At 36.2% G+C, this 15,416-nt stretch overlaps 1 protein-coding gene across 3 annotated transcripts; it reads right to left on the reverse strand.

Moving 5' to 3' along the window:
- Positions 8,068-14,978, reverse strand: LOC109229958 (DUF724 domain-containing protein 6-like). Of its 3 annotated transcripts, none has more exons than XM_019395505.1 (9): positions 14,457-14,978; positions 13,353-13,766; positions 12,020-12,463; positions 10,461-10,527; positions 10,183-10,388; positions 9,865-9,949; positions 9,606-9,776; positions 9,144-9,296; positions 8,068-9,073 (listed from the first exon to the last, which is right to left on the reverse strand). In XM_019395505.1, the coding sequence occupies exons 1-9, from the start codon at positions 14,904-14,906 to the stop codon at positions 8,427-8,429; spliced, it is 2,637 nt and encodes an 878-aa protein (XP_019251050.1). In that variant the 5' UTR covers positions 14,907-14,978; the 3' UTR covers positions 8,068-8,426. The 3 variants fall into 3 exon arrangements, with proteins under 3 accessions (XP_019251050.1, XP_019251047.1, XP_019251053.1); XM_019395502.1 differs by having other exon boundaries at positions 9,516-9,776; positions 14,457-14,973; XM_019395508.1 differs by having other exon boundaries at positions 9,516-9,776; positions 13,353-13,759; positions 14,457-14,896.

Here is a 15,416-nt window from a genome sequence, read left to right on the forward strand (position 1 = left end):
TTGAGTTTGTGGGGGAATGGGTAATCGGGTTTTGGTTCGAACCTCGGGTTTTGACACATGGGCCCGGGGGCGATTTTGGAATTTTTGGGAAAAACTTTGGGAAATTCATTTTTATGCATTCAAATTGATTCATTTAGCGTTTATTAAAGCAATTAAGTAATTTGTGGCTAGATTCGAGCGGATTGGAGGTGGAATCACGGGGTAAGCCATAATTGAGGCTTGAGTTGAGTTCAAGGCATCGAGGTAAGTATTTGGTTTAACCCTAGCTTGAGGGAATAGGAGTTGAGTCTTAATTGTAACTTGTTAATTGTCGAGTACGATGTATAGGCATGGTGACGAGTATCTATACATTGGTGTTTGGCATGACCGTGAGTCCTTATTTCGCGAATAGTTTGGTTGTTGTTATGCCTTCCATGCTAAATTGATGACTTCTATATGTTGTAAAGATCTTGTGAAAGAAATTGTGATCTTTGAACTTCGTGGAGCATTGGATCGGGTTGAAATACAAATTGTGAAGGTATATGAGATAAGTAACTCATTGGAGCATTGGCTCAAGTGATAACGTGAACTATGAGATGAAAGTGAAAGAAAGTGAAGAGTTAATGATTTATTCCCTTGCTGGGACGTTGTTGGTTATTGATGTTGTACCCTTGCCGGGTTTTTAATTGTTTGTTTGTGTACCCTTGTCGGGATGTTCCTTACTGTTTTATTATTCCCTTGCCCTTGTTTGTGATTGTTGATTGGGTGAGGAAGAGTGTTAAAGCACGAAGGGTGATGCCGTGCATTGTTTGTTTCTTGTGAGGAAAGGGTGTAAAGCACGAAGGGTGATGCCGTGCATTATTTGCTTATTGTGAGGAAAAGAGAGTAAAGCACGAAGGGTGATGCCGTGCCGCACGATGTGTCGTTCCATGCCTATTTTATTGATTACATGTGAGGAATGAGAGTAAAAGCACGAAGGGTGATGTCGTGCACGTTTGTTTATATTATTGCTTGGTGAGGATGAGAGTAAAAGCACGAAGGGTGATGTCGTGCACTTGTTGATCCTCGTTCCTTATTGTTGTATGTGTTTTGCCTTTCCTTGGTATTAGTCAATTTATACTTGAAATTGTTATCTCCCCACAGCATGCTTCCCCTCCCATATTGTTTTACTTGTCTTGTATTTCGATTCTGCTGTATATATATAATTGCACAGGTTTATGTGGTAGTCCAGTCTAGCCTCGTCACTACTTCGTCGGGGTTAGGCTAGACACTTACCAGCACATGGGGTCGGTTGTGCTGATATTACACTCTGTGCTATTTTGCACAAGACTAGGTTTCGAGCAGCAGCAGCATTAGTGTGAGAGCAAGCTTCATTTCAGCGAGACCCGAGGTAGCCTTGCAGGCGTCCGCAGGCCTGTGCGTCCCCTCTATCCTTTATTTTTATCTGTTATCTCATTGTATTTGAGACAAACAGTTTATGATATCTTTCAGACATTTGTATGTAGTATTCTTAGAAGTTCGTGAGTAATGTGACACCAGATTTTGGGTAGAGGATTTTGTTGAACCTTCCGCATTTCCAATCAGCTTTATAAATGTTAAGACTTCCGTTTATTATTGAATTTCGTTGCTTTTGCATTATTGTCGAAAAATTGTTAAATGGATTAGATTATTAATGGACAAGTAATTAAATTTGGCTTGCCTAGCTCTCATTAGTAGGCGTCATCACGACTCCCGAGGGTGGGAAATCCGGGTCGTGACATGAGCCTTCTTCTTTTTCTTACTGCCTTTCGACTTAGAAACCGAAGCTTTCTCAACAATGAGTGCCACAACTGGAGCTTGTTGTTTGATAATAGATTCTGCCGCTTGCAGCTCATTCAACAATTTCTCTAGTGACAAATCCATTTTGTTCATATTATAGTTCAAGCGAAATTGTTGAAAACTTTCAGGCAGAGTCTGCAGGACCATCTCAACTTGAGACTCCTTATCAATCACAGCTCTAAAGACCTCCAGTTCATTCAGAAGACTCGTCATCTTCAGAACATGGTCCCTGACCGATGATCCTTCAGCCATCTTGGCGTTCAAAAGGGCTTTCATGGTTGTCTGCTTAGCTGCACGATTTTGCTCACCGAACATCTCTTTGAGACTTTCGAGCATATCGTAAGCAGACCCCATAGACTAATGTTGATGTTGTAAAACATTCGCCATAGAGGCAAGAATGTAACATCGCGCCATCTCATCAGCCTTAAACATTTTTTATAGGCCTTAACCTGATCATCAGTAGCATTTTCAGGTTTTTCTAGGCACTCCTCGGTGATTACAAATTTGTAACTTTCAGCAGTTAGGACAATATCAAGGTTCATTTTCCAGTCAACATATTCGGTCCTTCTAACTTGTTTTGGTTCAAAATTGAGGTAAGTGGGTTGAATGAAGACATGGTTAATCTGGGAGATATTCACATTAAATAGATCATTAGTTATGTATTTAGAATAATTAAATTCAAAACAGCACATTACACATATAACCATGCTCATTGAACAGTTAGATTCGTTAGGGAAACTTAATTATTCATGCAAAATATATGAGTGATGTAAGATATTAACCCCATAAATTTAAACAGGACCAACTCAGATAGAGAGTAAACTGTTAATTTAAGATAGGTAAATATCACTTTTATTAAACTCTAGTTTCATTGAATCAACATGTAACTCAGTTGGAGAGTTAATACAAGTAATCAAATAACTAGAGGCAAAACTACAGTAATCGTCTATAATGAATTTATCAGATGTGGAAGAAGACATATGTTAACATATAAATTCATTATATTACTGTAAAACATGATTGGAAACAATGGGAATTGAACCCTACCATCACATATTTATTTTTTGAAAAAATTTCTTTTATTAAAAAAATTTCCAGAAAATAGAAAAATGGCGAAAAACCCATCTAAACGACCCCGAATGCGCAAAAAATGACGTACATCATGAGCAGAGCTGATGAGTATTGCTCACTGGGCCGTTTTCGATGAACCTACCAAATTTGAGGTCAATCGGAGTTCGACATAATTTTAGAATTATAAAATAATGACCTATTTGTAGAATTCTGTTTTTGGCGTTTTTTAGGTTTTTTATTATTTTGACTTGTTCAAATAACACAATATACTGACGTATGTTAAAACATGATTTCAGAACTCAAAATAATATTTTTATTTTTATTTAATAAAAACGTGTTCAGACAGAATTGTAAAAAAAACAATATGTTTTTCACTTTTCAAAAACGCCACTGTTCATAATTCTGTATATTAATCCAAAATTACAGAACTAATATCATACAAAACAGTCAAGTTTTTATTAATATAACACTGTGATTACGGACAAAACGCAACTAAAACAGATTAATAGTATTAATTCACTATTTATGCATATGTATATTAACCCATAATTACAGAATTAATAGCATTCAAAAACAGTCACGTTTTTATTAAAAACAAATTGCTATTCATCAAAAACGTAAGTAAACAGACTGTTATTTAATATAACACCACTGTTTATGCATGTGTATATTAATTCATAATTTTAGAATTAAGATACTAATAAATACAATCACGTTTTTGACATAGAATAATCATACCAAACATGTATCAATAAACAACACATTTTATTATTACTCTATTCATGTTGTATTACATTATCTAGTTAGATGTAAGATGGCGTCTGATACCAATTGTTAGAACATGCGCAGCGGAAGCAAGCATACAATCCAAGCATCAAATACATGTAAACTAGACAATGCTATAATCACAAGATTAGAAGCACTAACCTCTTGAAATCATTGCACAAATCTTCCAAACCGGAAGAATCCACGGCTGCAGTCTTCTGCTACATACCTAGTAAAAACCTTGGACGATTTTGTTTTTGGGTGGGCAAGAACAACAACTCTAAAAGGTGGTTATTGGGTGAAATTAGTCTTCCTTTAATAGACTTATTTTTGGACGAAATTCAGGTCCAAAAACGTGTAGGATTCTGCTTTACAAGTAGAATCCTACTCCAGCTCTACTAGATGACTTCTCTCCCAAGTCACTTTTTACCCAAGTCTTGTCCAGGTTTTTACTAGGTATAGTAGGGACCACAGAAATAATAAGAGGCTACCAATTATAGCATTAATTCGAAATTAGCATGAATTAATTCTTACTATAATTAATTGCAATTTATTCCACTAAAAACTGTAATTGAACTCCTCAATATGAATTTCGAAAATTCAATAACACTTATTTTAACTCCCCATGTTAAGATGTCAAATACCAGTTAATTAAATTAAATCACTGAAAATTTAATTTAATCAACTCATTAAATCCTTTACAATTCCGTTTAAACTATTTCATGTTAGTGATACAAAATCCACCGGCCGGGTTTTCACATGAAAACCTATAAGCTTACATTAAGGGGTATCGTCAAACTCAAAATCGAGTCATGGATTCTATCAACTAATTATTATTCACAAATGTTATTCGTTATTGTCTAATCTATTAGTCATACACTAACTCTGAATAGAGTCGTACCTTTTGATAAATCAAAACAATAAACAAATTACATTGATCATAATAATTATATCAAGATTAGGAATATAAGCTCATTTAATGAATTTAGAGAAAATGTTTTATATATTCAGTACAAAAACATCTTTTCTCTACTTGGTCCGTTCAATATACACTGAGTATATTAGCACTAGAAGTCGGAGTAAAATCACTCCCATAATCAAGATAAACTATACTATAATCTTATGCTACAATCATCAAGATATTTTGTCCAATAATATCTTTGATTGTGAACATAGTTTATTAACTATGAGAACCAACAATTTAATCTTCTGTGTATGAGCTAAGATTCCATATACTAAATTGTCTACTACATAACTAAAAGGACACACATATAACAAATGATCTATTTAAAATAGTACTTTATTGAATTGAATAAATTAAATAAACAATTATTCCATAAAGAATAAAACAAAATACTATGTCTAAACCGCATGGTCCCAACATAAATAGCAATACTTCTTGTTCGTTAACATCTCGCTCCCACCATAAATTTCTCTATTCCCAGGACTCGAATTCGAGAATTCTGTACGAAGGAATCCCGTCAATCTTACCACTTCTCTAGTGGTTCATTTACACATTAACATTAGTGGTAAGTAATCTGATGGAGCGTAAAGAAGTATAGAGGCGAATTTAGTCTGTAATTTTAAAATGAGTGTGATCTTATGTTTTAATTGTATTTTGGCACACACATAATGAAAATATTGAGTTCAATTGAAAATTCGTCCGTAGTGGCGTGACCTGACTTGCACCGACTATTTCAATTAATTGACTTTGGCATAGGTAGGTGGTGGAGAAGGATGAGACAGCCAACACTTAAATATATATACTGCTATCTTTCTTTCTTGACTTGACTAATATAATACTCTCTCCGGTCCAAAATAAGTGATTTTTTTGTGGTCCAAAATAAGTGATTTTTCCAGATTTCAAGAATGGATTAATTATTTTTTTCCTACATTGTCCTTGGAGTAAATAGTGTTGGAATATGTATTAGGAGTGTGTTTATGTGAGATAGTAAAGGTTAACGTGGTCAATTCCATTGCTAATTAATGCAAAAGGTGAATTTCTTAATATGTGTGAAAACATCCAAAAAATCACTTATTTTAGACCGGAGGAAGTATGTAAAAAGTACATAGATGGATGATTTCAAGAGGCTATGTATTAGTAATGAATACTCATGTAAGAAAGTACACAGTTGGATGATCGCAAAAGGCTTATGTATTAATGAAGGGTCCGCAAACAGATAGGTAGTTGAAACATTACTCTTACTACTGCTGCTATAGTGCTATATGTGTTGCTAATTACTGGTATTTTCTACTCTATTTCAAAAAGAGTTATACCTTTCTTTAAAAATTCATTTTATCTTTAATGACATACTCTTATATAGTTATATAAAAATATCACGACGTATTTAAGACCAAAAGTCTTGTCTAACTATTTTGAATTGGATGCCCAGTCAACCACTTCGCGGAATTAAATAGTACTCCCTCCGTTCACTTTTACTTGTCAAGTATTCCATAAATAAAATTTATTTTTACTTGTCACTTTTCGCATATCAAGAGAAAAATAATTTATTTTTCCTGTTTTGCCCTTAGCATTAGTTACGCATTCCAAATCATTTTTCAAATCCATTAAGACTATACACCAATTAAAATGGGTATCATGATAAATTATGCATTTTATTTATTATTTCTTAAAGAGTGCAAAGTCAATAGTGAACCAGAGTAAAAATGAACGGAGGGAGTACAATAGTAGCTATTAGCTGTATGATGAATCTGGACGTTGGTCCCCGCTGCTCTTCCAATTTACTTCTCTTCAATGATGTACGCCAATTGCGATGCACCCATAAAAATCTTCACCCTCTTTTTCTACCTAAATTAGTACCATCATGTTACTCTGTCTAGTGTTTGATAAAGAAAGAAAATTAACACAAAACAAAGAAAAAAGCGTTCAGAAACTGGAAACCATTTGGTACTTGTATTTTTATTTTTTTCATATAACGGTGGTGTTCAGATCAGTTTGTGTGTACCTCGACAATTTTACCGCACCTGCTACCTCCCACAATACAAATATCGGGTAACTTTTTGTCCGTCAAACGGGAAGAAATCATTTCTAGTGTTTTTTAAGGGACCTAGAAAGATACTTCATTTTTTTTTTTTAAATAGAGCAACTATCGTTTTCTATCAAGTAACGTAGCCATTCTTGCACGATGTTAGCCATTTAAAAATATAGGTTGACATCTTTGATTATTTCAACTTGCAATAGAGGACATGTTACTCTATTTGGAAAGTAGTTATAGCATTTAAGAGAAGTTGGCCACAGTAGGTGTAGCAGTATAAATGAGTAGTGCGATATGCAGTTGAAATCTTTAGCTATCTTATTTATTGTCATAATAATGTGTAAAGAAGAAAGGACGTCTCGTTTAATTGCGAGCCACGAAGAAAGAGACAAACCAAATTGATGATAACTAAAGCCTTTCACCAAATTAGAGTAGAAAGCAGGGGATCAAATACTTACAGCTGCTGTATGCTAGGAAAATTAAATCAAATTTGATAAAGAGTATCAAGATCATTGTATAAACTTTCTTTTACACAAGTAAATATGTAAGATAATTGAACTACAAGTATATGTCAAACTGCACAACCTTACTCTGTACTGTTAGGATAAATATTGCGGCTAAGTGAGTTAATTAATAAGATGGTTGACAGCTCAGGTATCTATTCCAGTACCAAATACCACCCAATTCACAAACTAGTAAATGACAACCAAGGACCGGTTGAGGAACCTCATTTTGATCCCTTTCAAGAACCTTTTAAACAAGCAAGTTAAGAGTAAATGAACAAACTAAATGCGCATATTCACAGCAAGAAACACACTTTGAAAAACAACCGAACCCAACAACTATCATAACACTGATATTGTCATGCAATTTTTTAAATATTGTCACTAAATAATACTTACTACTCCTTAGTTAGAAGAAGGGGCAAATGCAGCTTGCCAGTATCGGGATGCAAAGTATAAATTCATCAATAAAAATTTACTAGTAGTTAGGAATATAATGGGTTTAATGACAAACCTTAAAAGTTCAACTTATCCAAATTTAAATAGCGGGTAAAAAAGCACGTTAGAACTAACATGCTGCTTATATTCCACATGTTCCACACATTTGACTGAAGTGAGGATTCACAATCAAATGACTGTCATAACCTCTTTTAACCTATAGTTAATAACTTCTTCAATCACGTATCTTCAAGTATTGATATTTTTTCTATGTTACTTCACTTATCCGAAACTTATCAAGGAAACTATACTGTAAAATACAGTGCCAACGACTTGACATATCACCTTATTTACGCGTAAAAATTTTCTGCAAATGCACAAACCCTTACAGGTACAAACACAACATTTCGTTATTCACATTCAACAGCCATGACACCCCTACTTAGATTAATCTCAAGAATATATACTAACAAAATAGATATTAACTTTAAGGACTAACAAGAGAATAATAAATTAACAAAGGCACAATCAACTACAACGTCAGATTCATCACATAACTATTTCCTCCGGGCGGAGGAAACCCATGGTTAAGATCAGTTTCCAAATTCATTTTGAACCTTAAAGGCTCAATTAGTGTTGTCTGGGGCTAACTATAACAATTCAAAAACATGTCTTACTTCAGACACAATAAGTTATCGACAGGACATATACAACATTCGACGTGAACCCCAAATTGTTGACAACACCAACCCAACTACGAAACTAGTGACTATAATATTGTTCATGCAATAACAGCAAACCATTTTTCAAGATTAACCACAACGGCGACATTGGTAGCAGCTACAGATCAAATTCATTATGTGCATTTCTTCAGGTCTGCTTGAATATCCTCCAACTGAGACCTCAAACCATCAATTTCACGCTCCATAACCTCCTTCCTTGAAATAGCCACAGAATTTTTATGCTGTAATTCTGCTATTTGTTTGTTGTTCTCTTCAATCTCTCGTTCAATTTTTTCTTTGTCTGTATTATGGACGATAATCTGATTATCGATATCTGCAGCCCGTGCTTCAAGCTTTTCCTTCTTATCTTTCATCGCCAACAAGAAAGTTAAATGATCTCTTACAGGCTGCACTTCAAATCCATGCTTTTCCAAGTCGCTGAGAGTCTCCAGTTTTTCTTCAATGGAGCTTCTGGGGTCGTCAAAGTGCAATCTATAAGTCTTCTCTGCAATGCTTGAAAAAGTTACCATACAACCTATAGCTAGTCCCTCACGTTTACTCTCTTTGCAGAGTTCCAATGGACGGAAATGTGGCTTCTGAGGAAATTTCTGGAAAATAGCCATGGTTTCAAACAGTGACCAAACATCTGAATCCTTTATAAAAGGCAAGCTCTGTGTTTCAGTCTGGGTTGTTGGGGTCCCGTCGACAGGAGTTTGGATGGGCATGTCTTGTTTCTCCCTTATCTCAGCACATTGCTTCGCATCACATGCAGGTGCAACTCCTGGAGGAGAAAAATTATAATCAAACAACAGCCAGAATAGGAAGCGGCTAATGAAAGCTTAGTAGCTTACTTGATCCATCAACAGAAGTTGGAGACTGCATTTCTTCAAACCACTTTGCGAGTGGTTGATCATCTAATTTGTTGTATTCAGCAAGAACTTCCTCACCATCGCTTGCAATCCTGTTTGATTCAACAGTTTTCACTCCAGAAGTGTCAACAGAACCTACAGAAGGCCAAAAGGAAGTTTTGAAAATGAGAAAAGGACTGAGAGGCTCAACAAAGAGGAGCTGTTCCTCTTTGTTGCATCATACAAGCTGTTCTCTTAAACAATCGCATAAAGCATTCAAAATTCAAGAGATCCAAAAAAGTGCTCAAAACCATGCATCACTTGCCAACATAATCCCCCAAAATTGCAATTACTATAACAGAAGCCATTACTCACCTTGAGCTTGAGATTCAATATTTACACTTTCTGTCTGTCGCTTTCCCCGTTTTATATAATGCTTCTCATGCTGCTGGAACAAAGACTGACCTGTTTTCTCACTTGACAATTTTGTTGCGGGCATCTTCCTTGTCCTCCCTCTTTTTCGGGTGTGCCCCATTTGAACCTGTAGTTGCTCCTTACCATCTCCATTTACCATAATTGCTAGCTCGACAGGACATGAGCTCTCATCTTTTGAATGATCTCCATTTGGTCCCATAACTACAAGAAAACAGAGCAGATCACCTTCAGGAGAAAACTGAAAATAATTTCCACACTCAAATTCTAGGCCCAAGGAATTTATGATTACCTGTTGGGGTTGAAATTGGTTTCTTCGCTGGCCTTCCCCTTTTTCTCTTCTGACTGCCGTCTCCATCACCTGATTGTTTGGTCTCCTACAGAAAAGGAAAAATCAGAACTACAAAGTGGTTAACCAGCCAGTAAAACCAGAATCAAGAGGTCTTCAATTTAAGGAGCTGGACTTTTAACAAAAGTCTTACAAGTAGCCGAAAAGAATAGAGTATAAACAACATGGTATTAGTCATAAAGTAAGAACTCTCAAAGCATGCAGCAAGTATCAAAATAGCTTGTGGAGTGAAATTATTTTAGCCCTTGAATCTCTGTTTACCTGTCTACAGTCTATGGCAGCATCAATCTGCTTCAGATCCCCAATAGGCTCCAAAGATTCATTATCAATCTGACGAGATCTTTTAGTCCCAGAGCTCCTGACTTTAGTACACTCCAGCCCCATGACGATAGGAACATCAGTTTCTTTGCGTTTAGAGCGTTTTTGAGTAATTTCAGCAGCATTTTCTATTGCAATTCCCTTGCTACCTGTTAAACAGATCTTAAATTGTACCTAGATTTCAGCAAGTACAGATAACCTACCATGCAAACAAATAATACCTTTTGCACCTTGCAACTTCTCGAGTGTCCCACCCTTTTCTTGACCAAGTTCCTGGCAGTTCTTCCTCTGCATATATTTGGATGGGCACTGAGCATTTTATTTATTTTCCTTTTTGGATAAGTTAGATGAATGAACTAATCATGAACTCTGATTGACACATTTAAAGCAGGAAGAAAGAGCATGCTGCAAATGGAGAATTTTCCTAGACCTTTCACCACCCAATTAGGGGTAAACAAGCCAAGCCAAGTCAAAACTTTGAAATCCACACCTTGGCAGACGAAGCGCTTTGGCTCCCCCAAAATGAATAAGTAGCACAGGGCGAGATGTTTGAAGAGAGCACGTTATAACTAAGCCAAGAACATAAGAGATAACTTCTGAAAAGGGAGCAATCTCGGAATCAGCAAAAAGAACCAGAAGAATTCATTGCAATTACTCATTTGCCAACAATATTCTTGTAAAGGATGAACAAAACGACAAATATGGGAAAGATGAAACAATAGCTTCAACTCAGACCACATTCATTGGAGTAGATCCTCAGCTGAGAGAATAGAGTAAATTCATATCAATCACCTCCCAGAAGACCACTTCCGCTAGACAGATTGAGATGGACACTGCCGTTCTTTAAGTTTCCTTCAAATGGATGGAGGATAGGAGAAGAGATCGAGAAAAAGATTTGAAGATAATTAAGTATGAGAAACAAAAACGAAGCAGCTCAACTTTCATCAATGAAGGAAAAAAAAGGATACAGAAAGCAGAAGATAACTTATTAGGTGGATTTTAAGAAGATGATGAGCACGGTTGGCTTTTAGGCTGGTCACTGATTTATTACTTTAGATAGTTAATGGAAGAATAGTAAACTCCTTTAAACTCGCATATTAAAAAAATCAAATGCAGTGGAAATTTATAGTTAAACCAGCATATTTTTTTGGGAAAGGTAACAGTGGTATTATAAATCTCCAGCACAAAGACTGTATCGGGATTAAACCAGCATATTAATATAGTAAATATAAGAATGAGAAAGCAAAAAATACATAAGTTTAGCGTATTGAGCATTTATATACCACAGATTAGCTCATTTGGTCAACTGGGTTAGCTCCAGCTAGAACGGTTATAAGCTAAGACAGGCTTAATTAGCTCCCAAGCTGGTTTGACTCACCCACAAGCCTTGCTTCCAATAGAAAAAGGGTGATCTATTCGCATAAACTGGTCGGTTGAGGCAACATTCAGCAACTCTTACGCTACTTATAGAACATCATATTAATTAACTTCAAAGCTGAAGTAAATTCTAAGACAAACTTTTCAACAAACAACGGACATTCAATTAACATAATATTACAAGCGATGACATCGCGCACAACTAGCTTTTACTTTGTCATTCTAGCATGCCACACCTCCCATTCCATTCTTTATTAATTTCCATAAACTCAAACCAGAAAGGTGGCATAAGGAGCAACAGATTCCTGCTATTGACACCATGCATTTTAATTGATCTTAACCCCCCCCCCCCCGAAAAAAAAGTTACACAAGCAAGAAATATTGGCAGTGAGAAATGACTTACAGTTCTTTTCTTCCAAGAGTGATTACCAGGCTGGTCATCTCCAGCTACAGGTGCTAAAATCTTCATTTCAGCATATTCAGAATTTGGGCTGGGATAATCAGCGGGACTCTTTGTACAGGGTGTTTCAGAAGGCTTAGCACTAAGTTTGCATGCTTTAAGTGATGCTTTTGGAGTTTTAGTTCCCTCTTTGGGAAGCTCTTGGGCCTGCAAAGAAGCAGCATTACAACTGGAAAGGGCCTTCTGCGGTGTCTTCTCCAGTGAAATATAGTCAGTTGAAGGTTTCTCATTAGGATCCTCTATAGACTTAACAGAATGTCGAGTTCTTTCCTCAGAGATATCATTCATATTGGTTGATTTTCCAAGTGGAACAACTTTTTGTAAAATACCAGCGTCATTGCAGTTATTGCTCCCCTTAGTCTGAGAATCTGAAGGAACTGAAACTTCCTGAAAGTATATTCTGGTAAGCTTTAGCAATACTGAAGTAGACATTCGCCTTATAAAAAAATAGTGTGAAGTATTACTGGAGGGCCTGTAGAACAGCACTTTACCACATTTATAATGTACGGCAAAGATCTGGAATCACAATGCCAACATAAACCTCACTGCTTAATTAAGCACCGTGTACTTTGCTTAGACAATGTACAAAATCCAATCGATTGAGAGCATTATCGAGTCAGCAATTCTTTGCTAGAGTCATATTAACAATGGGAAATGCAATTCAGAAAGTCAAAAGAAACACCAACTTAAGAACGAGTTAGAAAAGGAAAGGCAGAACTTATGTAGCAAATGTTAACACATAATGAGCTTTAGAGTAACACCCAAGGTCAGTCAAAGAAAATAAGTATGTGTTTTTTGTTATACATACATCTTTTCACAGGTAAAATCAAGGTAAATGTATATCTTCCTCAAATACAAAGCAACTGATGTCCACACCCTGATACTGGCGATATCTCGATAGACACAAGATGCCAACTCATTATCTAACAACATTGAAAAGATTACCTTTTCACAACTTAGGAATAAAAGAGCATCTCGTTCGAGTGTCATCCATCTAATAGAGTTGCATTCACTGCTTTCATATTTCAACTTAAATAAACAGATTTCACTCACATTGGGTTGGTTTGTTTCTTTGGGGTTTTTTTTTTTTTAGGGGGGGGGGGGGGGGGGGGGGCATTGCTATTTACAATTTACAACAGTAGATGGATTATACAAGCTACCAATAGAACTACTACCCATCATTATGACCACTTGGAAAGAAAGAATATAATAGCAGTCTGATTCAATAAAAGCAGCAACAGGACCTAAAAACCAAAGGAATTCAAATGGACCATACCCGAGCGTTAGTAAACCATTGCCCATCTTTCCAATCCATGTGAGGTCTCAAATCCGAGTCGTTCAACTCCATCTCCTTGTTTGTGTGCTTAAAAAAGACAATATACCTACTATCATCAAGCTCCCTTGTGATGACACCACTCCACCAGCCATAATCATAAAGGGCATCCACTTTTTCCAGCAAGCTGAATTTGTTTACGATACGCGGTGGAATAGGCCGGATATGGAATGAATCAACTACTACTTTCTCAACAATCGCCTTCTTGTCAGAGGCTCGCCGATAGCTCTCCACCAAAAAAGAGCTATTTCCACAATGTTCAAGGACAGTTGAAGGAAACCAAGCATCACGGCGATCATCACTATCAAATGATACTTCCACATTCTCTCCCACACTAAACATCAATGAGCCTGTTCTCTTTCGACAATCAGACATGACAAGGTAAGAGGACAATTATAGAAATCAAGAATAGAAGTGAATAACAACCTTAGACAAGAAGAATACAACCTTAAAAGTAGAATTTAAAACAACGCAGCATAGAAGATGAAACAAAGGGTGTTTTTGGTAACTTGAATTTTTGGTATGATGAAAAATGTATTCCTCTATGAAATCATATCTCAACGTTTGATTCCCTTGAAATGTGAAAGCATCTTTCCTCTAATGAAGATATTTTTCACCAAAAAGGGGAAAAGGACTTTAATGCTCAAAAAAATTTTTTTATGACGTTGCTGGTGTCTGGGCTAGCTTCTGTGCAACTCACCTCAGCTATTCCACTAAGTACTTGCTACCTCCCAAGTACGAGGTGACTCTAAGGTAACTCAACCCACCAAGGCATTCACTTAGTTTTTTTTTTACTATGTCGGATTTAAACATGAGACCTCATAGTTCTCATTGAACACTAGAACACACACAATATCATACTCTATATTATCATAATACCCAATTTTTATACCCCCAACACCCGAAAATGATATCTGAAAGTTAAACATTTCCCCCAAAAACACATGCAAAAACATTTTCCTTCGTACCTGTAGCATCCAAATACATCCTTAGCTAAGAAACTGCTGAGCCCTAGTAACATAAAGATACTGAACTGGAGAAAATTACCTGCTTGCCGGGTCGGACCCATTTCCTTTTGACCCATTTCTGGTGAAATCTCAACTCAGAAACCCCAAATTCAAGCTCGTCAGGCGGGTTATCGAAAGTCACTTGGTATCTAGAATCTTCCAGAACACGTGTCACGACACCAGTCCACCAACCATCCTTATGAAAGGCATCTACAACGTCGTACAGCTCAAACTTCTCAATTTTTTCAACCGGAGGCACCGGCCTAACAAAAGACACATGCAAAACCTCCTTTAACGGTTCTGAACCATTTTCTTCAGCAACAATACTTTTGTATTCGACCCAAACCTCTTTACTCTTCGAACCGGGGGAAGACGCACCGAGCACTGTGGCTTCGAACCACACTCCCTTAAACCCTTCTTCGTCGGAGGTTACTTCTACAGTGGTTCCTTTTGCGAGATGAGAATATTTTTGGTGCCTACTTGTGCGCATATTGTCTTTGCCCTCTTTTGTATTGTAGGGCTTTTTTTGCAGGAAATTCAAACCCTAAGATGTTTATTTTCTATTTCCGCTTTTATTTTTTGACGTCATATTTGACGCTTTTTGGATTTTTAATATTTGGCGCCAGGGCGGGAAGATTCACTACTGCTCTGTCGATATTACCTATACAAATAGTAACATAGAATTAGTACAATAACATATAATAACAAGCTAATTATCATTTTCTTAATTAAGTTACCAGGCAACGTTTATAATAAATATTTTCTTAATAGATTGTCTTAATAATATTTACATTGTTAGTACATAAAACTTAAAATTAAAATATAGTAACAAAGTTAAGAAGCTAACAATAACGATGCCGGAGTCCGGTTGATATCTCTTCCCATAAAATCACAGCTTTCTTCTGATTTAGAATTTAAAAATATGAATAAAATCTGAAACAAGAATTTCAGGGAATAAGAGATTTTAGAGCTTATGAAAACACTAGTATAACTCAGTTGA

This window comes from Nicotiana attenuata, chromosome 1 (assembly GCF_001879085.1).
Source record: "Nicotiana attenuata strain UT chromosome 1, NIATTr2, whole genome shotgun sequence".
Classification (NCBI taxonomy): domain Eukaryota; kingdom Viridiplantae; phylum Streptophyta; class Magnoliopsida; order Solanales; family Solanaceae; genus Nicotiana; species Nicotiana attenuata.